Source organism: Aspergillus melleus (genome assembly GCF_016097325.1).
Source record: "Aspergillus melleus strain CBS 546.65 chromosome Unknown contig5, whole genome shotgun sequence".
Classification (NCBI taxonomy): Eukaryota; Fungi; Ascomycota; class Eurotiomycetes; order Eurotiales; family Aspergillaceae; genus Aspergillus; species Aspergillus melleus.
In genome coordinates this window covers 133603-159384 of record NW_025763374.1, presented here as the reverse complement: position 1 = coordinate 159384, position 25782 = coordinate 133603, and the positions used below count along the sequence as shown (strand labels likewise).

Below are 25782 nucleotides of genomic sequence, written 5' to 3'. Positions count from 1 at the left end.
ATTGGTTCAATTAATATCGAATTCTGCCAGACAATTAAAGAACGAGGCATTGTAGCACGTCGGATCAATGAATGCCGGTGCAAGCTCTGGCGCCAGAAGACTCTGTCCCTCGGCAATTGTTGTCACCGCGGGCACCCCTTGGGCTGTCCTTTCCAGGTCATTCGGGGTGGCTTGGGACGGGACGATCTTCTCCAGCGGTCCTGCATTCCATCTTTCAATCGAATCGGAAAGAATATCAGCTGCAGACGACCGCAAGCAATGGTATGCGGATTCCGCAGAGTTCCAGGTTCGCTTCGTGCTTTTCAAACACCCAAGGATTAACGTGACGCGGTTGCAGTGGTGATCGAAACATTCTTCGGAGTGGCTGATCGATGTGGCGAGTTGGATCATTCCGCAAAGCGCTAAGGCGGAAATCACGAATGGAGAATGTTTCTGGATGTTAGGGCACACTGAGATCGAGTCAGATATTCGCCGTGATGCTTCAGTAGCTTTGATACTATGGACGAGGCGAGTAAAGGTTGATGAGAGATGGCAGGTCGCGGAAGGCCAGAAGCGATCGTCTGGCTGGGCTAGCAAGGGCTGCAGGTCACTTCGTGGCAGATGAAGCAACATGGCAGCATAGGAAATGATCAAGTGTGCTTGGAACATCATCTCGTCGACATTCCCATATGAGTCCACGATATCCAGCTTTTTCGGTGGGAGATGATTGACCCAGCTCACGAGGGCGTTCTCGATGGCTTGTAGGTGGTCGCGGTGGTAGTCGCGTAATCGGTTCAAGACCAGAACTCTGCAGAGAATTGTCGCAGCCTCGATGCGATAGCTGAAGGATGAAAAAACCGTCTCTTCCTCCGCAAACACCCGCCGCTTGAAATCGAGCATCCTACGCGGCGTCGGGACATCACATCCTGCGGCATAGACCGAGTCTTCACATGGCAATCCCACCTCCGGGGTGACGCCGCTACAGCGAAAAGTAATGTTCTTCAGTTGGACTGCCATGAAGATGTCCGTGATATACAACTCCCACCACGTTCGTCTTATGCTCTCCGCCTCAGTCGATCTATCAGACTGCGAGGTTGACGCAAACACCCATCGGTTCATCCCTAACTCGAATGCTACTTCGGTGCTATGTGAGAACGCTTCTTGGGCTTTCTCCTGCTCCCCCCGTGCGTACAAAGCAATGGAGTAAATCAACCAGGCTTGGACCATGCATGGCGACCGATCTGGATTGGATGTCAGTTCAGCCTCAACGCCTTCCTTCAATTGCAAGTTGGAGCTAGATGGTGCGTAGTGTGATCCCACAAAGTTCACGACCAGCTGAAGAAAATGGGGATAATTTCGGTCTTTGTACAAAGCGAAAGGGACCAGGATTGGATGCGCAACATGAAAGTTCTCGTAGAACAACCGGAGGAAGCGATCATCGAAATCTCCCGCTCGGCATTGATGACCGAGACCATTCTGGCCGGTGCCGTTTTGAGGAAGAGATGTAGGCCATGAGATGCTTCCAAAATCAGGATGCGAGCGTCCTTGCGACGGCGCATTCTCGTGCCCATTAGTCGGAGCTGAACTGCTAGCTGGGAGAGTTGAAGTCGGGGACTACTGGCGGCCTCGCCTTCTGTTATTGTCTTGTTCTCCATCCAAAGACAGGTAATACTGACACTGAGCTCATTTCTACGAATTGGAGTTTGATATTGCGACATCGAGTCGTGACGTGGCTTTCTGCGTCCGCCGCGTCGCGAAGGCAGGTACTGGCAGAGGAGGCCGCTCTGCGAACACCGCGAGCAAGAAGGCTTGCTAGCGTCACATTTCAGGTGTTGCTTCCTGCACTCGGTACAGGCCAAGGCGGCCAGCCCACTGTCCCGATTCGATCTGAGAGGAGGCATGCCTGTTTCATGGTTGGGAGGTTGACCACTCTTGCTTTTTTTTTTTCGCCGGTCTTCAACACTTGGGCCGTTGGTCTTACGTAATGCGTCGGACGTGGACGTTGATGCCTCAGTCACCAACCAAGCTTGCACTTGCTCAACAGCGAGTTTCCTGTACGATCTACGATAAATTAGATGTTAAGACATTCGAATCAAGGCCACCTTTTCCTTGCATTAGTATAGCCCTTTACATCAGGGACTCCTCGCTGTCATGGCAGGTCTTATGCATTAATGCGATGCTCCGAGGCCAACCGCCCCAACGTCATTCGCCGATTGAGACCGCGGACGCTTCAATCGGCGACTGAAGATTCAGGGGACACTTTGACCTTAAGAACCCTCGTGCACGACCTTCTTTCTTCCTTAATTCCTACAATCCAGTCAATACAGACACCATCCATAGCTCCATTGCCATGTTGTCCTTATCCGCCCCCCTCACCCAGCCTGTGCCGCATTGCCCTGGCCCTCAGCCATATGACCTCCAAGACCTTGTCCGCGATATCAAGTCGCACCTCGGCCAAACTGGCGGTATCGATAGTTCTCTCAACACGGACTATTTGATATCTGTTATGAGGAAATATGCGTCGAATCCTGATGACTGGATTCAATACTTCCACAATGACACGAGCAAGAATTATACGCGAAACACGATCGAGAACATCAACTCTAAAGCGAATATTGTACGCATTCCTCTTCTAAACTCTATAGAACTAGGCTAATTATGAATAGCTGTTACTGGTCTGGAACCCTACCAAAGGCTCTCCGGTGCATGACCACGCCAATGCCCACTGCGTCATGAAAGTGCTCGCTGGCGAGTTAATGGAAACGGTCTATCATACGCCAAAGAGCACAGCCGACAAGTCGGGACCGCTACAACTGAAGTCTCAGACTGTGCACCCGATGGACGCGGTCACGTATATCTCGGATGATATTGGGCTTCATCGCGTGCACAATCCCAATCCCAACCAGGTTGCTGTTTCTCTACATCGTACGCTTCCACCCGGACACTTGGACATGACGATGATACTAATTGCTAGCTAGTGTACACTCCCCCCAATGCTGCGGATTATGGCTACCATATCTTCGACGAAACCACGGGCAAGGCCTGTTTTGTTCCGCAGGCCCGGGCTTATTTGAAGCCTGAGTCATCCGATTGAAAGTCCTAGAGAGGATATCTCATTCATGATTTATGATACCACTTGTTTCCCAGCGCTTGCTGCATTCTTTCGGGGTTTTTATCTTTCCGAGTTTTTGTTCTATCGTCTTTCGGCTTCGGTTCATTCTCTATACCATGTGGCATAGTCTATAGTAGTTCAGCATTATTCTCATTCAGATTTCCTCTTTGCACAGAAACATGGAATTTTGAAGAGTCGATCCGTGTCGTCCTGCAGAGTTTTTTCTTGGCTACCCATGCGAATCCCACAGAACCTAGGCATCTTCCCTCACAAAATCGAAAGACCGACAAATACTCTCATTAATCCCTGTACCCATATCCTTGGCCTTCAATTCATGAAATATGTGCACGTCCCTCATTTCAAATTCATCCAGCATAGCCAAATGACCTGTAACGGCACCAAGATCGAGTCGCCGATTGAAAACGGGCGATTCCCGACGCGCCAAGAACGGGTGATCTGCGCGTCGCCGCCCTGGTGGCTTCACCGACCTTTTGTTGCTTCAGGGGTTGTCAACTATGGTTCTCACTAAAAGACTTCACCGACTTCAATATTTCATGCCAATCTACAACAATCTGACGCTTCTATTATTGCCTACGTGAGGCCTTAATCATTGCTATACATAACTGGCTCTTGAAGAAATCGGGTTGGAACCGCTATAGTAGTTTTGACGTAAATTCTCTCATAGATTTTCAGATTAACAATCGGCTGCACTGTAAGATAGAAGGGAGGATTTTGCTTAGAAATTTATTCAGGTGGAAACAGTCAAAATATGGTGGAGTTGATTACAGAGAATCTCTGTGTAAGTTATGGGGGACGAAGAAAAATGGTGCCACGGCTTATGATGTCCTTAGGAATCAGAGAGATAGAGTTTGGTGTATATAAGAAAGAGGAAAAGATGGTTGAGAAGAAGGTACTGTGGTTCAACGGATGATTGACTCAACAAGAGGATATGTGTGGAAGATTAATCCCAACTCGATGTCCAATTAGTGTGATCTTATACGACATAGATTCCCTCTTGTGAAGTTGAGTATTGCTATGTCGTGTTTCAATTGAAAAGGGGTCCAAATAAATGACATGAGAGAAAGATATCCCTGACTCTGAAAGATACAGCTCTTTACCTATAGCAACTGATGAATGTCCATGTTGGAGACCCGTAGAACAAGTCAACTCTACCAACAACAGAACTTGAACTCTAGTTATGATGTCAACATTTACATCTAGTTTGCCTTGTCAGTCCCGAGAGAGATTCGAGATACTACAGGGATGTATGCAACGTAAATTTTTAACTCCCAGTAACAAGAATTTAGTATTCGAGTGTATCATTGGACACCCAGGCCTCGCGTGCCGTCATCTTTTTCTTGTGAAAGGAGTGACACTCTTGCTCGTCAGTTACTTCCTGACCTGCAGTGGTCATCGTGTCTTTCACATAATAGTTCGGGCCCAGTAAGCCATTGTTAAGGAGTGGAAAGTCCCATAGCGTCTCGATGAATTCTGCCCAAGTACCGTCGGTGAGCCAATTGTGTGTAATGTACAGGGTCGTGAGAGTTTTTGCGAACTTAGAGATCTCGCAAATTCCATCAAACGTAAAGAACAAACCACTAATGTCCAGAGCGCGGAGCGGAGCCTCAGGAAGAAGGTGATTGAAAGAAGTCTGGGGAGCATCAGTGGCACCTTCAATCTTGAGTTCCCGCAGTTTCCGCGCATATCTCAGCGCGGAGTACAGACCCGATTCTGTCGTCGCGTCACCGCGCTGCTTGACGTCGGAACAAATGGAGAGACTCCGCAGGTTTTCAATCACGGGCTTGAGTGATTCCAATGGGAGTTTGTCATGAGATATGCCGAAATTCACGATGCGGAGGTGCTCCAGGTTGCGGGGTGGGCGATTGACCAGGGCCTTGAGAAGACTTTCGCCCATACTATGGTGGCAGAATTCAAACCAGGGAGGGGTTTTGTGCAAAGTAAAAGCCAGGCAAACAAGCTCAATAGATTGTAAATTTTCAAATCTACTCAGGCATCCTGATATGATCTCTGGGAACTGCAGGTCATATTCCTCTCTCTTGTTGACCTGGCAATAATAACCAGCACCTACTGTAAGCCGATGGACCGCCGTTGCAAAATCGCTAGACATAATACTATCCAAGGCATCACGCGAGATGGGGTCATGGGCTGTTGCGAGGTAAGTGACCTGTTGAAAAAGTAGACGAGTTGCTGCGTGGTAAAACGGCCAGCTCACCAGTCGAAGGCGTTTCAGAGTTTGCCCAGAGGTCCCATCTTGCTCTGGTCCCGAAACGCAGAATTCCACAATTTGACCATACAGCTCTGAAGGCAGTGACAATATCGCGCTACCCGAGCAATTCTTTACCATTATGAAAAGACTTTGCTCGCTCCTGTCTATGTCGTTAATATGGAAATCTCACATGGAATATGACTGTGTGAGAGTCTTATATACTGTCGGCTATGTGACTGATATAGTGCAAGCCAACTTAACGACCGGGCATTCCCAAAATGACGAACCAGAATATCCAAGAATCGGAAGCTCTCTGTAAACTAGGTGGCTTCTTTGTTTCTCTACGATGCGCCACTAGCAGGGGTACCAGTACAGAAGAAACGGGACTTTTATTTCCCCCCCTTGTTAGGATTTGGGTCTTCGAGCTCAATACAATACCTTCATTAAATCGATGGACAGACCAACATAGCCCATACTTTTATTATACTTGTTATATTTATAGCCGCTAGAGACCATCGTAAGAAGGTTACTCGAAGAACTCCTAATGTTTCCGCTCTTGAACACTACATCCCGTATACACTTCTAGATATTATTATTAATATAATTATAAATATTAGGCTGCCAGATTATTCTTTTCCTTAACTTTACTAAGCCTAAACCGCCCAAGCCGACCCAGATTATAGACACTGAGAACCTGAGCTGTTCAAGGATATATATCCTGCATTTACGCCCCTGTGAGTGCTTATTCTCAGGGCTGTCTCGAAAGGACAGACACATATGACAGTCGAACAGCGAGAATATGACAAGCTTAACTACGAAGCAATAAATAGTCATCTCGGAATTCAGTGCAAACGCTCTACTCCGCAATGCAAGACTATATTCGCATTCATACACATAGTGCATTCTGATGGATGACAAACAGTCCTTGGCCGTGTGTATTTGATGAAAGAAAGCCACATCGCAACAGTTTGGCCAGTGGCGCAGTTGTTGGTCGATGTAGATGTTCATTGAATGTTTTGGGTGCTCTGGTGAGCAAGTCGCAATGAAAAGAATGATAGGATAGCTGGACAAGAATCTTATGTGAAGCAATTGAAGATTTCATGGTCATAACCTCTCCTATATGACTGTGATAAGTGCTGTCTAAAGTCTAGGTATTCCTTACCCCTACCTGCTGACAGTGATATATGTGAGTAACATTCCAAGCACTAGCAATAACCCGTCAACCGCATCAGCGTCCAGTCGACTTCTCGCGATCATGCCTGACCACAACCGTAGTGGGCCAAGACTGCAAAAGAACAGCTCCCACCATCAAACATCCTGCAAAGACCTGCGCTCGCCAGAATTCTGCTGTCGTCAAGTCAACCAACGCTCCCGCAATCGGCGTCCCGACCAAAGACCCGAATGAACTAATTCCCCACATCATTCCCATGCGCGTGCCGAGATAGCTAGGGTCTGGACACATAACCGGATGGCCTGCGATAGAGGTCGGAGCCGTGACAAGCACGCCACTGAGTAAACCCCAGTAGCAAGCCCAGACGATGAACCCAGCCGTGTTGCTAACAGCGAGCCAACAGAACATGGCGATGGCACCGGCAGCTGTCGCGCAGAGTAAGATGACCATTGGTTTTACGCGCGAACCAGCTAGATATGGTAATGTCCGACCGAACGCCGAAGCCCCGTTGATGATAGCGACCATGTAGAAGGATAGACTTCGGGTTGTGTGTAATGCGACGCGGGAGTATGATGGGACATAGAATACCGGGATATAGTAGCCGAGCATGATACAAGTCAGAGAGACAGCGTATAGCATGAACGGAAGCTCCTTGAACGCCCTAAAGTCGATCATGCTTCTGGCGCGGGTCTTCTTGCCCGGACGTCGACAGAGCACGGCACACGTGATTAGGGCAAGGAACAGGTTGATGAAGCCGATGCAGCGGACAGTCCAGGGGAAGCCAATCTTAGGCTGAAGCTGGCGGAACATGATGGGAAAGACGACACTGCCTACGCTGGATCCGATCGATGCACATCCGATTGCGATAGGTCGCTTCGTCGTGAAGTAGGAAGAGATGACCACAAGAGCTGGGATATAGGCGATTCCGCCGCCGAGGCCCACGCCAAATCCTTGTGCTAGAATTATCTAGAATTATAAATCATGATTCGGGAGAGGGTAGTGATTACAGTTCGCTCACTTGATAGTATTTTGTAGATAGACTGGTCATCATGATACCAAACACTGTCAAGGCGCTGCCACAGACAATCAATGGTCGCAGGTAGCCGGAATCAACCAGTGGCCCAGTGACAATTCCCACCATCACAATGAGAGTCGCTTGAATGCTTCCCACCCATGATAGCGATGACGGAGGTTGATCGGGCAAAAGCACCGTCTGGTAATATTCCTGGAAAGCACCATACGTAGTGATCAAACCCCTGTGATGGGTTAGCGAGAGAACGGAATTGACCACCGAACGTATACACACCAAGAGTTAACGAAAACACAAAAACCGGCGACGACGCTCAACCATCCTTCTAGACCCCCGTTAGGTGGAGGCTTCTCTTCGGTTCCATTGTCGGGTGCATCTTGTCCAGATGGTTCTCGTTCTACATGAGCGACGGCACCGTCATCGCGCGGCGTCGTTGACTTCTCAAACGCCATGCTCATCTCGATGACTGGGTCGCAGCTCCAGCGGAAATTTCCGAGAGAAAAGGGTCCGACAGGGCATTCTATTTATTCGAGGGATTAGTTACCCCGTACCCCCGCAGTGGGACCCTTGTCCCATGGGGTTTTCATTAGTCATGGTAGACGATGGCGTCGCTCGGCTGAATCCACGGCATTTCTTGGGATTGGGAAGGATTCGCATATCCGATTATCCGACAGTCGCCCGTCATGATTCGATCTGACTTATCCTGGTAGGGCTGAGGCAATAAAGGTAACTGAAGTCACCGGTTGCAATGTGAATTTTCTCTGCCGATCAATCAACGGAGATCGCCATGGGCCGGGATGATGGTGGGAAGATTACACCATCAATTCGTGGATGATGCAACGGATAGCACAATTTTAGCCCAAGTTCCGATTTCGCATCCGATATTCATTAGCGACCAGGAAGTCAATGCTTGCTGAAGAGCATGAGCCATTTGGTAGGGCCGACCATCCAATGAAGATATGTCAATAGACCCGAGTTTGACGGGGACCTAAAAAATGAGAACACAACTTATTTAGGCGTGACTAATGAGTTTCCATGATAACATCAAGCAAATCAACCCACTCATAGTTACAGGAATAAGGTTGAGATGTCTCTGGCCTTTACAGAATTGTGATCACTAGAAACATGAGCTAGCAGCTTAACTCCTCATTTCTTTCCGTGTACCAACTTTTTCTCTGTAAAAGCGCTCTTGGCAGAATGAACCCAAGTATCTCCAGGCCATGTGTCTCATTCCATGTCCGATTGATGTGCCATAGCTGTTTCATTGATCATCCTGTTAGGAGCTAAATTGGGCGTAAAATTATCGTCACACCTCGGGTTGTCCATAGGCCGGAGGAAAATGCAGGCTTGGACTCCCTGAAGCAAAGGCACAGGCTGCAGAGGTTTAACTGAATAAAGGTTCGTCCTACCGTGCGAAGCTATACTCGGCATACAGGCACTCGTGCGCTAGCTTGCCACATTGAGTAGATCATTGGCAAATAAAGGTACTGCGCAAGTAGCAGAAAAGGGCAAGTCCGGTTAATACAAAATGTTCAGATTGACCTTTTAAGCCCACCCGCTTACGTTTATCCTATCTGTTGCTCTGAGCATATTAAGACGATCTTATTCCCAGGAGTCGCTGTGGCACGGAATGCTATATTAAATATGCACATGCTCGAATAAGCTTTAGGGTCACCTAGACTGCAAGGCACTCTGCAAAATTCTCAAACGGTTTATGATGGTGACGGACAGCATACGCTATGAGATCTGCTACAGGTCAGATGATGAAAGCTTCGAGATCTATGCATTATTCACGGAGCCGGAAGAACCGCTAGAGCCCTTCCATATCTCATATTTAAGTCGCATAGCTAAAGTCCCTCGTATCGTCTTACGTCTTTCCAGTCCTCTCAAACACATAGAGTAAAATGTCAATCAACAGCCAGAAGGTCGCCCTATTTGGAGCAAACGGCTGTATTGGGAATGCCTTGCTTCGAGCTCTATTGGATTGTAAGGAGCAGCGGTTTGAGGTTATGGCTTTCATTTCTCCTAGGTCGGCATTGTGCCTTTCCGCACCTTCAGACTCCGTCAGGTCTGTGAATATCGATCTCTTGACTGCCTCGCCCGAGGAGCTTGGTAGCAAGTTACAAGGGGTGGGCATTGTGCTGAGCGCTCTGGGCGGGAGCTCCTTGATCGACAGCGATACATCCAAGACAGTGCGGCCCTTGCTAGTGTGAAACGCTTCTACCCAAGTGAATTCGGCATGTGCCAGATCCCACTCATCCCCAGGAATGAGCCAATAATCAATCCGGTAAGTGGTCCGTTTCTGGCTATTCCAATGCAAAGGGATTTCTTGCTGATGTGCCCTGGATGCAGATGTGGATACAGAAAATCCAAAGTATCGACAGCGTTACCAGACACCCTGCCGTGAAATCAGGCGAGATGACATATACTGTTGTCGGCTGCGGCGAGTTGTTTGATACCCCGAGAGAAGAGACGCTCTGCCCATGGTTAGACTCCAACGCAGAAGAATACGCTATCACCCGTTGTTGGCAATCCGGACGCTCTTATGGATTACGGCTCTTTGCACGATGTTGCTGATTTTATTGTGTCTACCATCTGCCATCTATAAAACCCAAATAACAGATTCGTCGGCTTTCGCGGAGACCACACCACCTTTGGCGAAGTTGCAAAGTCTCTCGAGCGACATTCTGGGAAACAAGTCAACCTAAGAGAGGTCTTATTCGAGGATGCAAGAACTGGCTCGCAAAGCCTTCCCTTAACCCTGAGGGAATGCAGTTCCATAGCGAATTTCCGACCGATTTCCTGCTTTTGCTTCGTTATGTGCAGGGCCAGGGTACTTGTTGGCGCACCCCACCCCTGGACAGTTCCAAGACCATATCTTTCTCCCGCGCGAGCCACTTTCAGTGGACAAGTATTTTAAAAGGCTTTTTGCGCGAGAGTAATGACAAGGGACCTTCTGGTCTGTGCTTTGCGCACATCCGGTGGTAGAGAATCTGAGTGCGGTTTTCAGCTGCTCCTTTTCATGGCTTCAACGCCAGTGCTTTTCTAGAAATGAAAACATAAGAGAATTGATGTGCAGCTTTTGCCTTGAAATTTGTCAATTTACTTGCGCCCGTAGAGACTATAATATAGAGTATCAAACAGTCCGGTCTAAAGTCATACCATGGTGCCATGGCGTGCCTTCTTCAAGAATAAGCTTTCCAATGTGGGCGTGGGATGGGCTAAGGCAACACAAGCCCCTCTAGCCTCGAACCGCCATTTTGTTGTCAGCGAAAGAAATTGAACCTTGCGAATATGGGGAACCTAGACGATATGCCTGTATACCGCGTACTCTGGAAGCTGGCCAATTAACAAAGCTTAAAGCAAAAAAGGTAAATAACATTAACCTAACACGGATAGACGCTGTATTTGAAGTTCAAATAGAATTACGACATCCTCTGGAAATCAGGCCTATCTTGAGGAACTGTCTAAGCCTCAACCCCGAAGCAGCGCGAGATTTCTATACCATCCTGCAACACGTCAGAAGCTCTCCTGTCAGAAATCAAAGCTGAACTCACCGGTTGACCGGTTGGCTCCAATGCGTGCACAATGGATGTATCGTAGAGCAATTGCGGGTTTCCCACGGAATAGTCATTCCTTCCGGCAGAATCTTCATGCTGGCTTCTTTCTTGTTTCTTGGATGGCGTGGCCCTGACATATTTCAAATAAGCAGGATTGCCAGGACAAATGACATTATCCGCGAGGACAACTGTGTTGCGAGCCACCAAGCCTAGCTCCTCACACAGTTTGAGGTCGTTGACGTATTCGGTCTTCGCGTGGTCAAAGAATAACATGTCCAAGCCACTGTCGCCGTACTGTTTCCCGAGAGCTCGCAACGAATCTCGACAAGGGCCGATCTTTATTTCCACAATATCATCAAGACCTGCCAGCTTGACCAAGGAAGCTGACACAGAAGCAAACACCGGGCTTAACTCCAAACTGATGTACTTCTTTCCTCCCGCTTTTTTCAGAGCATTGCCAAACAAGATCGCGGAATACCCAACGTATCCGCCCAATTCTATCATGACCTTAGGTTTATGCTCGGTAATTTTCTTTCTCACAACCTCCCCTTTATGCTCCCCGACGTTCATGAGAAAATCTTTTTCCCGGCCGTATTGGTCAATGGCGGCAAGGATTCTTTCCGGTGAGCCCTTTATTTGGTTGTAATCAGGATGCGATTCGATGAAGGCTAGTAGGGCTGGTTCGCGTCCGTCATTGTGCTGCTCATGTTGAGTCGACGAGTTAGCATTTAATATCGTCAAAGGTTTTTCAACAGAGGCACCGACAAATATTTCTTCTTCCGGCTTATAGAAAGACATTCTCAAGTTGAGATTGTCCTTTGTTGGGTTAGTTGGTCTATTTAGTCTTAGAAACAATCCTCTGGAGTTGTAGTTTCTTCACATACGCCAGGCAGTTTTTATAGGCTTCTTAATAGCATTTTGTTCAATAGAACGTCATTTCCTGCCCGCGACCTAGGCCCCTTATCGTGAACCTCAGCATCGTTCACTGTCTTCTTGCAAGGGGTGTCTCTCTAACAACTCAAAAATCATGCGTCATACAGATCTTGATTTCCAGGAATCTGGATAATGTCGGAAGGCATACGATCTCTTCACTATGATATCATTGAGCCCCTAGCTTACGGCTTACCCATTCTTATAATTGATCTACAGTTGACAGCACATTTACCCATTTCGGTAGTGATTATAGCTCGTGTCGTATCTGTGATTCAATGTACATGCAGATCCGGAGACGCTCGGCCGTTATGCTGTACCCGGAAGCCAGGACAATCTCTCGGATGTACATCCCCATGCATTCAAATCCATAGAAGGAAGTACTGTACAACATTACGTGAAGTTTGCATTACGGCATCAGCCACCTCTCCGCCTGCACGAAGATTTAAAGTCTCATAGTTCTTGAGACTCTTTGCTGGCCCAGGCCATCATTCCTTAAGTTGAATCACGAAACACATCCCGCAGTCAACGGCCTTGCACGACCTGACTATTTCCTAATTTGGTGTCATGCATACCCGATCGTTGGAAGCTGAGCACATCAATGATGACTGTGGCTTGGTTGTCTCTCTCTCTCTTAGTCAATTTCGGTTTAATTTTATCATGCTACCTTGGATAGTGTAGGTCATCACTCGATAACACTAGGCTGTGTGGTCCAGCGTTCATTATTAGCCTGCACAGCGGATCGTTCCAGCACAAAGACTCCATCAAGTCAAGAAATTGGATTGGTCATCTCAACCATATCTTAAAATAAATCTCTCCTATGTTGTCATCCTCGCCTTGCAGATCGTAGTACTCATAGAGCGACAAAGTCTATTCAAGTCCCACTACCTTCTTCAAAGCCTCGATGATCTCATCATCTCGAATCGCCTCATAGACGAGCGTAACGTAAGACCCGATCGTCTTCTTGCCATCCGGGCATTCATCGGAGTTCGGCAAGATGGGGTGGTCAGTTACGCCCTGGTGAAAAGGGACGCCAAGCTGTTCGCGGATGAATAGGTACATAGCTTTGGATGACTTTCCGAGGTATTCCGGGGTCTGTGGTTTCTTGAAGAGCTTCTTCCGGGTATTGTCATAGGTCCTGTAGAGAAGCGCAGAAAGTTTGATCTTCCATGCTTTGGCCGAGTTCCACACGAAGGGATCTGGAGTACCCTCGGTACTCAGTTCGGCGTTCAAAATGTGACTCACGGATCGCGCGGTCACCTCCTCACATCTCGGAACGAGGTCCAGTTGGCTCGTTTCTAGCCAGGCGTTTTCGATAGACATCCATGCTTCCTCGAAGTTCATCTTCTTCAAATCCTTGGGGTTGGTGAACGCCTCGTCGAAAGCACCATTTGCTTCTTTCTTGGCTGTCTCGAGAAAGTCTACTGTCAAGACACGAAGGTCTAAGGCCTGGCACAGGATATACAAATGTACTGCACACATCATGGAGAGGAGATGGACGGCCTTCCCGGTATATCTGGCCGATATCAAGGCTAGTGAGTTGACGGACTGATTATTCATCTCTGCCGTCTGGACGTGGCTGGCAACCGAGTTGGCAAGATATCCCAGCTCCGAGAAGTAGGCTGTCATGTGCACGTCCAAGCCTTTCATCGCAAACGACAAGCTTGGGTCATCTGCGCAGAGGTTTGGAGGCAACCCCCTGCTCAACATGGGATTCGTTAGCTCCCCACATTGTCCGAGCAATATCCTTCCCAGCATCGTCAACGCTGTGCGGGTCTTTTCCATTGCGGACGTGACAGATGCAGCTTGAAAGTTTCCTCCATGGTGAAAGCGCCCTTCAGCGGTATCTATCAGAGGATTGTCGGTGGACGAGTTTATTTCGATGTCTATTTGGCGGGTTGCTGACACGAGGTCCTCCAACTGGGGTCCGATCCACTGAGGTGCAGTACGCAGAGCGTACCGATCCTGGATTAGGCCCTTTTTGTTCACATCTAATACAGGAGATAGACGCGATCCAGAAAGGAACGACCTGATGTTCCGAGCCACTTCCGCCTGCCCTGGGTGCGGTCGGCATTCGGAAACAAACTCATGATAGTTATCCACGGTTCCCATGAGCGCTTCGGTCGCCATGGCGGTAAGCACCTGGGCGAGAAGCGCCAGGTTGTGGCTGTCGTATAGAACCAAAGATGCTGCCGCTGCACTCGGTGCCGTACCATTCATTATCCCCAAGCCTTCCTTGGCCTGGAGTGTCATCGGAACCTCGTTGATCCGTTCTAGAGCCGCCTTTGCAGATAGGACACGATATCCGTCCATTTCTTTGATTTGCACGAATATATCGGGATTTCCTTCGACAAGCCCCCCGAGATAAGAAAGAGGAGATAGGTCTCCCGAGGCAGAAATACTACCCCGTAGAGGGATAACCGGTGTAATATTGCTGTTCATTGCACAAAGTAACAATTCGATTACTTCAGCCCGTACGGCAGAATGCCCTCGAAGAAGAGAATTGCAGCGCAGCAGCATTGTTGCCCGAACAACAGCCACAGGTAGGCTGTCCTTTAGATCTCCTCGTTGAGCGAGAGCTTCCGACTTCAGCGCTGGGCCCGTTAGAATCCCGCATTGGTGATGTTGGAGAAAGGAGTGCTGAAGCATCTCCAGGCGGCGGGTCCTCGTCGCAGCATTGCCCCCGGGTCCAGTGTTCACTCCTTCGACTTATTAGATTATGTTTTGAATCAGACATTTGGCATGACAAAACTCACCATACACCTGCTCTCCTCTGTCAAGACTCGTAACAAGTGTGTTAACACTCTGCTGTACGCGCTCGTACAGCTCTTCGCACTCCTTAATACGGGCTTTCGAACCACCACTAAGCCCCTTAGCATATGTTGGTGTTTTCGATAAAAACCTGGTAAACTCACCGGGCGACAGCAACAAGAGTTCCAAGGCTAAGCGAGTGCCCATCCAGAACCACCTGATGTCCTTCTTTTAGGACGCCCAGCCTTTCGGCCCAGGATCCCTTGACTAAGTCCAGATGGAAAGACATGATGCAATTTTTACCAGAAAGAGTCTAAACAGGGCGACGCTACTGCCCCATCTGATCACCGCACAAATTAGGAGCGAAGGAAGTGGACGGGTCGCATCATAAATACCTCAGCCCGTCAACAGGGATGATAAGACAACGACGACGTGTTTGCGGCCTCACCCGGCTCAGCTGACGTTGGGCGTGCCTGGCCCTCGCTGGCTCAGCGTATATGCGCCCCACAGAGTCAAGAATGCTGGATCCCAGCAGTGAAGGACCGATCTTGTTTCACCGACGCAAGGGGTTCGTTCCAGACAGCGAACTTGCTTTCTAGCGACTGATCTCCCTGATAGAACCTTTCGGAGACCCCTGCATCGAGTGTCCTGCCGGTCAAGGCCGTTTGTGTAACAGACGGATTAAGCTTCTCAATGACGAATTTCTAATGGGGGCAATTCAAAATCATGCGTATAGCATTGATAGTCTCTGGGTGAGCCTCGGAGAAGCGGTATATAAGGCGTCTCATGTGCTAGATTTTGCTCAGTCGTCTAAGCGGGTGAGAACACGCAGTTTATTCTAGAACTATTTCCCGGCATACCTATCCACCGCCTTTGTCAGAATGACTATCGACAACCAATATGATGTCATTATAATCGGCGCCGGTCCAGCGGGGTATCTATTCCATTCCTCTATCCTCTCCGACCATGAAGTGGTACTAATTGGGACGTGTTCAGACTTATGGCAGCCACCTGGCTCTCCCAGACAGGTGTCAAAACTCTGGTTGTTGAAAGACAACCATTTCGCACCCAAGCCGGGCACGCGGACGGTCTAGAGAGTAGGACAATTGAGATCCTAGACAGTTTCGGAATAGCCAATGCAGTCTGGTCGGAGTCCAACCCCACCATTGAAGTCTGTCTGTGGGTAAGTGTCTCACATGTGTCAACCAAAGTGATTTTTGTTCGCTGACAGCTGCAGACCGACTCGCACGACGGGATCCACAGGGAAAGTATGGCAATGAACCATAACCCCGGGCTCTCTAGGTTTCAGGAATGCACGCTTGGCCAGGGCCGGATTGAAGAGCATCTTCTCAATTTCATGAAGAACCATGGGGATGTGAAGGTTAAATGGGGCACCGTCCCCACATCGATTCAGATTGACGCAAGCCGTGCCCAAAGCCGGAACGACAACCCGGTTGAGGTTAAATTAAAACAGTGGCACAGCGAGGTTAGTCAAGCCAGTACCAATAGCTGGTTTATGTACCATCCCTCTAACACTCTAACAGTGCAATGGGCCAGAGGCCAAGGGGGAGTCTGTCTTCAGGACAAAGTATGTCGTAGGTTGCGATGGTGGCAAGAGTTGGGTCCGGAAGCATTTCGGCCTCTCGCTGCAAGGAGAGTCGTCAGATGAAAATTGGGGGGTGATTGATTGCATCCCTGTTACAGACTTCCGTAAGAGTTCCCAACAGGTCTAGTCCCTAGATCAAGCTAATCACCACGATCAAGCCGATATTCGAAAACGATGTATAATCAAGTCGAGGGTAGGGAATCTTATGATCATTCCTCGAGAGGATCGATTGGTGAGGTTCTATATCCAGTTATCGCCAACAATGGCTGCCAAATTCAAGAACAACTATCACCCTGCTGCCCTAGTTATAGTTGCTAAGGCCATGATGCAACCTTACACATTCGAGGCAGCAAACCTTCAGTGGTCAACGATTTACACGGTAAATGAAGTCCCCGCAGTGAGCCAAGTGCGTGCTGACACTGAACAAGGTTGGACATCGCCTTTGCCCCACCTATTCAATACAAAGGCGAGTATTTCTCGCCGGCGACGCAGTCCACACACATTCGCCGAAAGCCGGGCAAGGCATGAACGTCAGTATGCAAGATACATACAACCTTGGCTGGAAGCTAGCAAGCGTTGTGAAAGGAATGGCTACGCCGGAAATACTCCACACCTACCAAAGTGAGCGGCTTCCTGTTGGGGATAGATTAGTCTCGTTTGACAAACGGATGTGCCGAGGGATCTCCTCCCCAGCCGATGTAGACAAAGCTCTCACATCTCGCGGTGAGATCAGCCCGCTGAGATCGTCGCTCAGCGAGGAAAACTCCAGCGCATCTGGTCTCGGTGTGACCTACGAGCCAGGTCTCTTAATCGCGGCTTCTGAGCATCGGCAGCCGGTCATCAAGACAGTATCTATCCAGCCTCTGAACAAACATCACCTTGCGAAGGGTATCAAAGTTGGCAGTCGATTCCCGAGTTATCGAGTCCTATCCCAGATTGACTCTCGCCCATGGCATCTTCAGCAGAGGCTTCGCAGCACAGGCCAGTGGAATATAGTCGTCTTCGGGGGCAATGTTGCCGACCAAACACAGAGGGATCGAATAGAAGGCTTTGCAGTATCACTTTCACGCCCCACTTCATTTTTCACCAAGATCAACCAGAATATCCACAATTGTTTGGTAGGATCAATTGCTGTCCATCTGGTCCATTCGTCCTGCCACGAGAGGGTTGAGTTCATGGAACTTCCCGAAATATTTCGACCATTTCACCCCGAGGGCGGATATGAGTATGATCACGTATTTGCAGACAATGAGGGCTATGGGGAGGGTTGCGGTCATGCGTATCAATCGTACGGGATCGGGTCGCAGGGGTGTTTGGTGCTAATACGTCCTGATCAACATGTTGCTTTTGTTGGCGATCTAGAGGATACGGCGGCCTTGGAGGCGTACTTTGCGCGATTTTCTGTTCCTTTGATTAATCAAGCGTGTTAGAGTAGTCGTACTGTATACAGATAGACTAAGTCGGTGATAAAAAGGATGTCTTACCATGCCTTGCGGGAAAAACCAAGGCTTGATTTCGCGAGAGTGAAGCAATCAGGGAAGATGAAAGGGGCAGTAAGGCAGTAAGGCAGTAAGGCGGTAAGGCACGACCTGGGCGGTAAAGCAGGATCTGGCAGAACTCGAGGGCTGATCGCACCTTCCGTATACGGTTAGTGTGTGAACGCTATGCCTGACTTGGAAGGTGTGTCTGGTACAGTCTATCTTGTCTACTTTACGGAGTACTTCCTCCACATTTGATATCGGTGCTGCGAGAACCCCAGACAACTTGACCTATTACTTGGATCCCTTCAACAATATCCCCTTACGTTAGAGCTTGCGCTTAGACATGCTCAAGTCGAAGCGCATGTCCCATCGCGATATATATTTTGGGATCGACTTCTCCACTGAGAGCAAAGGTCGAAAAGTAGAGGAAAGTCGTTAGCGGCATACTTCGCATTATATCGAGATCGGATCAGCACATATTCGATATCAAGCATTGACTTGTGTTCACTTATCATAACATTTTCTACCGTTTGCGGCTTGGTCCCCTTGATCCGTCAGTTCCGAATACAACGCCGTTTGCCGGCAGGAAAGGTCGGAAACAAAACAAACTCACGCAATTCAAGAGAATGCCTGCATAAAAAGAAAGTGGCTGACAAAAAAAATAATAGATAAGAGTCTTCAAGAGCAGGGGCAAAACGCCTCCTACATAAGCAAAGGCTGGCTGTAAACATCCCGAATGCCGCTAATGACAAGCCGCCCTGGAGGACGGCGCCTTTCATGCTGAAGTTGACCGCACAGGGCCTGTCACGTTGATTTGATCGGACTTCTTTCACGGGCAACGAGTCTCCAGAATGTACCGATCTCGAAGCATTTATGACCCTGTCTCGACTCGTCGATTAGCTGATCATTGGTTGCATCCGGAAGGTGGAGCCCAGACGCAAGGGATAGCATAGGGTAAACATGTGTTCGATCTTTTCTTAAACACTCTCTGGGTGCCGATCTCAACTGTTGTTGCTCCCTTGGTTTATGAGTTATTGTGCTAACGAAGATGAGTGTTCGAGAGTTGGAGTCTGCCGAGACTCTGTATGAAGAGCCGAGCACCAGTCATGACGTCGAAGATGATGAGAAGAAAGACCGGCAAGAAGTGCCATCCCCGACCGACGATCCATTTGGCAATGAGGACAATGCGGAGGTCAAATATCGAGTGATGAAGTGGTGGTAAGTTGGTGGATTTCACGATCTTGTACTGACTCGCTGACCTTTCTCAGGCAGAGTGGAATGCGTGGGTGTTTGTTGCTATTATATGGAATTATGTCTAATTCATTTCAGTAATGACCGCACAGAATGTCTCTTTGGGAATCTTGTCTCTGCCATCTGCGGTTGCAACTCTAGGAATCGTTCCGTACGTCGATGCATACCTCTCGAACCTGAACCGGCTACTGATACAGCGAATAGAGCCGTCATCATCATCGTGGTTATGTCCGGAGTAGCCTGGTATACTGGAAGTCTGATCGGCAAAGTCAAACTACGATACCCTCAAGTCCACAGCATGAGTGATGCCGCCGGGATATTCTTGGGCCGATTCGCGCAGGAGTTTCTCAGCGTTGGCCAGTTAATATTTCTAATATTTCTCATGGCCAGTCACGTTCTGACGTTTTCAGTGCTGATGAATGAGCTCACGGACCATGGGGCCTGTACAATTGGATTCTCGGTGGTCGGGCTGGCTGTGAGCTTCATCGGGTCAGTGCCGCGGCGAATGAAAAGGGTATATAGGATATCGGTGATATGTAAGTGAAATTGAAGGGAATAAATCAAGGCGACGCTGACTCTTCTAGCCTTTGCGAGTATTCTTACTGCTACGATCTTTACTATGATTGCAATTGGAGTTCAAAACCCGGTGTCTCATCGCCTTCAAATTGCGACCAGCCACGGATTCGCGAAGGAGTTTCTCGCCGTTACGAATATCTTATTTGCATATAGTACGTCGGTCTGGTCTGCTTAGCTCCTCAATGCCGCTTCCTAACGAATAACCAGTCGCCCACGTTGCCTTCTTCGGGTTTATGTCTGAAATGCAAGATCCACGAGATTTCCCCAAGTCCCTTGCGATGCTGCAGATTGTTGATACTTGCATGTACGTTGTCACGGCGGTGGTCATCTACTGCTACGCTGGCCCCGACGTCCTATCTCCCGCGCTGAGCTCCGCAGGGCCAGTCATGAAGAAAGTCGCCTGGGGACTGGCCATCCCAACGGTTGTCTTCTCCGGTGTAATACATGGACACGTCGCTGCGAAATATATATATGTTCGGATGTTCCGCGGATCATCGCAAATGCATAGCCGGAGTTTCCGCTCCGTCGGGGCCTGGCTGGGAATTGGATTTGTGGTGTGGGTTATCGCTTGGGTTGTTGCCGAGTCTATTCCGGTGTTCAATGATATGCTGGGTTTGATTGTAAGTTCTCTGAACATACCTTGCCTATTGCGAACCTAATGCCCACTCTAGAGCTCCTTGTTCGGAAGTTGGTTTAGTTGTAAGTGCCTATTACCCGTTCTACATAGATTGAAACTGACCAGGCAGACGGGTTGCCCGCGATATTTGGACTGGGCATGAACAGAGGCCAACTGTTTTCCTCAGCGAAGAGAAGCTGCATTACCATTATCCAGCTGATAGTGGTTGGTATTGCCTGCACTATTGTATGTTCCTCCTGATAGTCTTGTGGACTAAGTGCTAACGGGTACAGTGCGGCCTCGGACTCTACGTCACAGGCAAATCAATCCACGAAACCTCTCAATCCTCTAGTTGGACGTGCGCAAACAATGGAAGCTAGAACACCTTTGGCTATATACCACTGATTCAGTGTTTCAGGCTGATCATACATTGCATTTTCGGTGAACAGCACAAGGGTACATACTAACGTGGCATCGTCAACACATTCATCAGAAGAGTACAAGTTTGCATTTATAACTCCCTGCTGTTTATTTGGACCTGAATTCCTTCACTGGCAAATCGCAACTTTATATAAATAGTTTGACTTAGTCGGGCTCGGTAATGTCCCGCGTATTCTATCTGAATTTCTAGCGAGATTGGCAGCTTTCTCTTCTGCTTTAGTATTCATTCCTGGCCGCCTTTTACTCGCCAAGAAGACCCGAGCACGCCCTGAGCAGCCTGATCCGATCACTGAACACGGGATGAGCGGAAGGCTGAGTAGCCTAAGTAATTCTCGAAGCCTGTATTCTAACTGGCGATCCCCCTTTTATCCGTTCTTTAGTTTCAAGTCTACTTTTGCCCGTTATACTCCCTAAGATGGTCCCCACATTCCCGACTGACCATTAAGTTTAATGGCCTGCAGGTACCAGTACAAGGTTGCACGTCTGGCAGATTGCAGGAGAGCCGTGCTGTAATTGGAACCGGTTCGTCGTTCGTCAAACAAGTCCTGTCCAAGACTACGGCCACTGCGCGAGGCGTGATTGATTGACAGGTCGGCGGCTCTAAAGCGCTCAACTGGTGTAGCGACTTGTATATCTCAGTAGGGGCTGGCATGGATGACAGACAAGGTCGCAAAAAAGAAGGATATCCGCCCGGGGGAAAGTATTCTGTTTCAACGTCAATTCACTGAGTTCTGTTGCTATTCCCCTGGCTTTTATTGCTTTCCTGATTTGATACCACCCCTTGATCCTAACACTTTTAGTATTGGATAAAGCTTAAATGAGTTACGTCGTACCTACGGAAAAGAAAGGATGTAAACACCATCGCTAATCGAGGTAAGTTAGTTGATACAGATATCAATGTTGCGGCGTACTATACGCCCGCCACGCAAATAGGTACACTGAGCGGATCAGAAAGGGACCAGTGTCTAGTGTCAAAACGCCTTTCAGTTCTTTCTTAATGAGAGTTGGAATCGGCATCAAGCCCAGAGGGTATGGAGATTAATCGACAATTGCTTGGCAGAACTGGCTCCTGCGGACCGCCATCGCAATTAATTGGTCAAGAGCCATATTCCCCGTCAAATCAAACACATCGATGGGAGCGCCGATCTCTCGGTTGAACCAGTTTTTAAGGTCGATCGCAACCAGAGAATCGACACCGTACGTGTGAACCGGCTTGTTCAGATCGAGTTCAGACACTGGGATGCCTAGGATTAAGCCGAGTTTTGTGCATGTCCACTCAGTCACTAATTGCATCGCTTCGCTGCATGACGTCACAGCTTTCAGCGCAGCCGGCCGGTCAATGGTCCCGGCAGTGGCAATGGCACTGGCGCTAGAGTCTGTTTCAGCGCCGCGAAGCTGTACGCGGAATAAATGACTGAAGAGTGGCCGGCGAATAAAGTGATGAAGCTCGAGGCCGTTCGCGATCATTTCCGCTGGCAATTTAATCCCTACGATGGCCCGCGCCTGGTCAGGTGACAGGATTGGGAGGTCAGGATTGCAGTAGTGGTCTAAAACAGTGAGTAGTTCCTCGTGTGTGATCTCCATTAGATGACCGAATCGGCGCACAAACGCCATAATGACTGGGCTTTCAGCGACAACACCCTCGGTTATCAATGAGCCAAGGTCTAGCGACACTGCCTTTTGACCCTTTCGCAGTCTATGCTCAGCTAGTGCGTCGTTAAAGGTGTTTCCGGCCGCGTAGTTGGCCTGGCCCGGGCTGCCAAACACGCCATTGACGGATGATGAGAGGATCATGAAGTCTAGGTCCGATGGGAGGATTTTGTGGAGGTTCCAGGATCCGGCCACTTTGGCCTTAAGGGGCGTGATCCAGTCGTCGAATTGCATATTGGAAAACAGACCATCCTATGATTGCGCGGTCAGGGTCCGAACGTCAAGTGCTGTTAGGCGCACGGCAGAGAACACATACACGTAAATCAAGCGTTGCTTGAATGCAACCTCGGATTGGAGGCATGGTTTGAGAGAGATCATCGAGCACCTCCTTTAGACTTTTGAAGTCACTATTGTCAACTTTAGGCGTAGCAACCGAGACACCCTGTGACTCAAGATCGTTGACGAGCTCCCGGGCAGCAGTAGTCTTTGGGCCCGAGCGAGAAAGAAGAATTAGATGACGCGCTCCCCTACTGACCATCCGTCTAGCAGAGCTCCGGCCGAGCCCACCAAGCCCCCCAGCTATGATGTAAGAGGCACGGGGCTCAAAGGAATACTTAGGTCTAGAGGCACAGGTGATCTACATACTGTTAGAACAGAGACGGCTGAGGACTGTCAGAACGTACTTCAATGGTCTCCCCGTCCGTCAGCTCTACAACTCGCTTTCCAACAGTGTCTCTGTCTCGGAAATGCTGAAAAGCAGAGTTCACTTCGGCCGCGGAGAAAGAGTGCAGAGGCAGCGGGAAATTGAGCCTAAGCTGATACCAAAGGTTGACGGCTTGCTGGAAGGTCCGATAGACCAAGGCGGGGTTATGCCGAAGAAGGTCGGCTAGATTGACTGAAGAGTAAGAGCCATTGAGTCCTCGGCTTTTGAGCTGAGGAATAGAGGTATTTTCGCTCCTTTTCAAGCCGATATCAACAACACGACCACCGGCAGCGAGACATTGCGAGTAATCTGGGGTATTCATATCTGACAGCGAACCAACTACCACATCCACGCCTTGCCCTTTTGTTATCTTATTTATTCTTCCACACGTAGAAGGATCGTCGGGGACAAAGATGATACTCTGGGAAAGACCGAGCTTCTGGCAAAGAAGATCTCGTTTCGAGACAGAGCGTGCAGTAACTAGGACGCGCGCACCGAGCTCCACAGCGAGTTGGACTGCGACTTGACTAAACGAGCTGGCAAATCCGTGAACCAGCACTGTCTCACCTTTGTTTAGTCTCGCCACATTCCATAAGGTGTAATACGCTAGCCAAAGTGCTGTGGGTAAGGATGGTGCGGTTGCAAATGACACGCGGGAGGGAATTGGAGCTACAGCACCTGCTGTTACACGTATAAATGACCGTGCCATTGACAATCCGATAGCGCACACACTGTCTCCCGGTTGAAGCTGTATGTCAGTACCGGCCTTGAATACGACGCCGGCACATTCTGTGCCCAGCCCGCGTTCATTGAGCTCTCCGGTCGCAATAAGATGCTCCCGGAGTGTCAGGCCAAACGCCTTGACCTGCACAATCACCTCATTTGGCCCAAGGTCGACTTCGGTCAGCGTGTCCTCCAGATACTCCAAGTTTTCGATACCTCCTGGAGGCCGTACCCTGAGAGATATAGAAGTTTCAGGACCTAGTGTCAGGGTTTCCTTCACGTGCGGCTGAGCATTCAGAGCAATAGATTCGCTCATCAGCCTATTCAATGTAATGCGAGGGACACATAAAAGATCGTTTTTGACAGCATAGTGTGTCTCCAGGGACTCGACAGTAGACCTTTGGATGTTTGTAATAAGTTGCAGGATAAAGTCTGTTGATCGTCGCACGGTATTAGATTTGTTGAGCGCGAGGGTCACCAACTTTCGATTTGAGTCTTCAGAACCTAAGCTGCGAGCAAGTCCATCTACCAAATGCTGCCGAGGGATTTGCTCATCATCAGTTGGCTGAGTAATCCACAGGGTACTGTGCGTCCTTAAAAGTACCGATTGCAACAATTTGAAATCCTGGGGCGAGACCCCGTCTAGTAGCACATCCTGGACTTCAAGAAAGAATACAACAACTGCGGTTGTCGGAATCTCGACCTCGGCAATTTCTGCAAGTGTGTATATTGATGAGGCCTGTTGATCTTGCACCGACTGCGCAATTTCGCCCTGGGCCGCAACGTTGCCATTTCGAACGAGGTAAAGATCATGCGAGGGCTCGGCAAGTCTGGCTTGCTCAGGCACTGCGGTAGATATCATGATACTGCTGTACCTCCGTCGCGTATTCTCCTGCCCTGGAACCTCAATATCGACACCAGAGAAGCAGGTTGATTTCAGCAGCCTGTCCCACTGATCCACGGTGATGCATGGACTCAGAGGCGATCGAGGCTCGCTTTCTAGAGGAGCCCACCAGCTGTGAAGAAGGCCGAACACGAATCCCACGTCAATGGCATCAACATTAGTGGTCTCCAGCAATATGAGCTTCCCTTCAGGCTTCAGAAGTCGACGGGCATTTTGTAATGTCTGTTCCAGAAACGGGGTAGCATGGAGAACATGAGATGCAATGACAAGATCATAGCTAAATGGTTCAAATGACTGAGAGACTGGATCTTTGGAGATGTCACAGACGGAATAATGTAAGATATCATCATACTTGGCAAACTTTGTGCGCGCACGCGGAAAGAAGGCGCGGGAAATATCAGTGTAATCATATCGGGCACATTTCCTGACATTGTTTGAACAAAGGGCCTTGAGAATACCCACAGTCTGGCCCCCAGTCCCAGCGCCGATTTCAATAATGCGGGAGGCAGGGTTTTTGAAGCATAGATGCTCGACCAAGACCGAAATGGGATATGAATCATGGGCACTTGCAAGCACAGTTTCATAAAATTGGTCGAATAAGCTGCTCTCAAACATAACATCCATCACTTCAGCGTCGCCGGACAAAATAGAAAGCAGGTTTTGACCGATTTGCATGTAGAACTGACCATCCTGTCCAGCAGTCTGCACCCGAGACACTAGTTCTTTTCGTGCCTCTGGGTCTGAAAGCAGACGACTGGCCTCTGCCTGAGACGCTTCAGTGTGGCGCAATTGAAGCTGATGTTTCATCCATGTGACATACTGGTGGAGATAGTTTGGCACTGACACGGACGGGTTGCTTTCCAGAAAAGACACTGCTTCCTCTAGAAAGCACAAAATCGCTAGCTCCAATAGCTCACAATTTCGTGTAGTATCGGCTGGCTCTTTTGGAGTGTTGGGAAGATAATCTGTGCCAGTCCATCTATAACACAGGGGTGAATGGTATAGTCCTGGGCCCACTGATCGCTCCCTGTCTTTGTGACCCAGGTGTCCATCTTCAACATTGCTGTCGCT

General features: G+C 49.0%; 10 protein-coding genes across 11 annotated transcripts; 4 read left to right on the top strand and 6 right to left on the bottom strand.

Moving 5' to 3' along the window:
* Window positions 1–6: 6 nt before the first annotated feature.
* LDX57_008601 (uncharacterized protein) lies at window positions 7–1880 on the bottom strand (the record flags this gene model as incomplete). The annotated part of the gene is made up of 2 exons (XM_046090323.1): window positions 7–1220; window positions 1400–1880. The coding sequence occupies 2 exons, from the start codon at window positions 1878–1880 to the stop codon at window positions 7–9; spliced, it is 1695 nt and encodes a 564-aa protein (XP_045946296.1).
* Window positions 1881–2329: 449 nt separating this feature from the next.
* LDX57_008600 (uncharacterized protein) lies at window positions 2330–3184 on the top strand (the record flags this gene model as incomplete). Its single annotated transcript, XM_046090322.1, has 3 exons — window positions 2330–2596; window positions 2646–2904; window positions 2958–3184. 3 exons carry the CDS (start codon window positions 2330–2332, stop codon window positions 3071–3073), a joined length of 642 nt encoding a protein of 213 aa, XP_045946295.1. The 3' UTR covers window positions 3074–3184.
* A 1210-nt stretch (window positions 3185–4394) lies between these two features.
* Window positions 4395–5006, bottom strand: LDX57_008599 (uncharacterized protein; the record flags this gene model as incomplete). The annotated part of the gene is made up of 1 exon (XM_046090321.1): window positions 4395–5006. The coding sequence occupies one exon, from the start codon at window positions 5004–5006 to the stop codon at window positions 4395–4397; it is 612 nt and encodes a 203-aa protein (XP_045946294.1).
* Window positions 5007–6546: 1540 nt separating this feature from the next.
* Window positions 6547–7977, bottom strand: LDX57_008598 (putative MFS monocarboxylate transporter; the record flags this gene model as incomplete). The annotated part of the gene is made up of 3 exons (XM_046090320.1): window positions 6547–7455; window positions 7508–7745; window positions 7796–7977. 3 exons carry the CDS (start codon window positions 7975–7977, stop codon window positions 6547–6549), a joined length of 1329 nt encoding a protein of 442 aa, XP_045946293.1.
* A 3009-nt stretch (window positions 7978–10986) lies between these two features.
* Window positions 10987–11877, bottom strand: LDX57_008597 (O-methyltransferase; the record flags this gene model as incomplete). Its single annotated transcript, XM_046090319.1, has 2 exons — window positions 10987–11028; window positions 11077–11877. 2 exons carry the CDS (start codon window positions 11875–11877, stop codon window positions 10987–10989), a joined length of 843 nt encoding a protein of 280 aa, XP_045946292.1.
* Window positions 11878–12455: 578 nt separating this feature from the next.
* LDX57_008596 (aromatic amino acid ammonia-lyase) lies at window positions 12456–14594 on the bottom strand. The gene has a single exon (XM_046090318.1). The coding sequence runs from the start codon at window positions 14527–14529 to the stop codon at window positions 12880–12882; it is 1650 nt and encodes a 549-aa protein (XP_045946291.1). The 5' UTR covers window positions 14530–14594; the 3' UTR covers window positions 12456–12879.
* A 1047-nt stretch (window positions 14595–15641) lies between these two features.
* On the top strand, window positions 15642–16493 carry LDX57_008595 (uncharacterized protein; the record flags this gene model as incomplete). The annotated part of the gene is made up of 4 exons (XM_046090317.1): window positions 15642–15694; window positions 15757–15943; window positions 15998–16246; window positions 16305–16493. 4 exons carry the CDS (start codon window positions 15642–15644, stop codon window positions 16491–16493), a joined length of 678 nt encoding a protein of 225 aa, XP_045946290.1.
* Window positions 16494–16902: 409 nt separating this feature from the next.
* Window positions 16903–17796, top strand: LDX57_008594 (uncharacterized protein; the record flags this gene model as incomplete). Its single annotated transcript, XM_046090316.1, has 1 exon — window positions 16903–17796. The coding sequence occupies one exon, from the start codon at window positions 16903–16905 to the stop codon at window positions 17794–17796; it is 894 nt and encodes a 297-aa protein (XP_045946289.1).
* Window positions 17797–18831: 1035 nt separating this feature from the next.
* On the top strand, window positions 18832–20799 carry LDX57_008593 (uncharacterized protein; the record flags this gene model as incomplete). 2 transcript variants are annotated; one of them, XM_046090314.1, is made up of 9 exons in its annotated part: window positions 18832–19065; window positions 19116–19135; window positions 19177–19249; window positions 19303–19634; window positions 19683–19826; window positions 19882–20294; window positions 20346–20373; window positions 20421–20536; window positions 20584–20799. In XM_046090314.1, the coding sequence occupies 9 exons, from the start codon at window positions 18896–18898 to the stop codon at window positions 20668–20670; spliced, it is 1383 nt and encodes a 460-aa protein (XP_045946287.1). In that variant the 3' UTR covers window positions 20671–20799. The 2 variants fall into 2 exon arrangements, with proteins under 2 accessions (XP_045946287.1, XP_045946288.1); XM_046090315.1 differs by having other exon boundaries at window positions 18896–19065; window positions 20421–20799.
* Window positions 20800–21552: 753 nt separating this feature from the next.
* On the bottom strand, window positions 21553–25518 carry LDX57_008592 (uncharacterized protein; the record flags this gene model as incomplete). The annotated part of the gene is made up of 3 exons (XM_046090313.1): window positions 21553–22633; window positions 22698–23018; window positions 23065–25518. 3 exons carry the CDS (start codon window positions 25516–25518, stop codon window positions 21770–21772), a joined length of 3639 nt encoding a protein of 1212 aa, XP_045946286.1. The 3' UTR covers window positions 21553–21769.
* Between the last annotated feature and the right edge of the window lie 264 nt (window positions 25519–25782).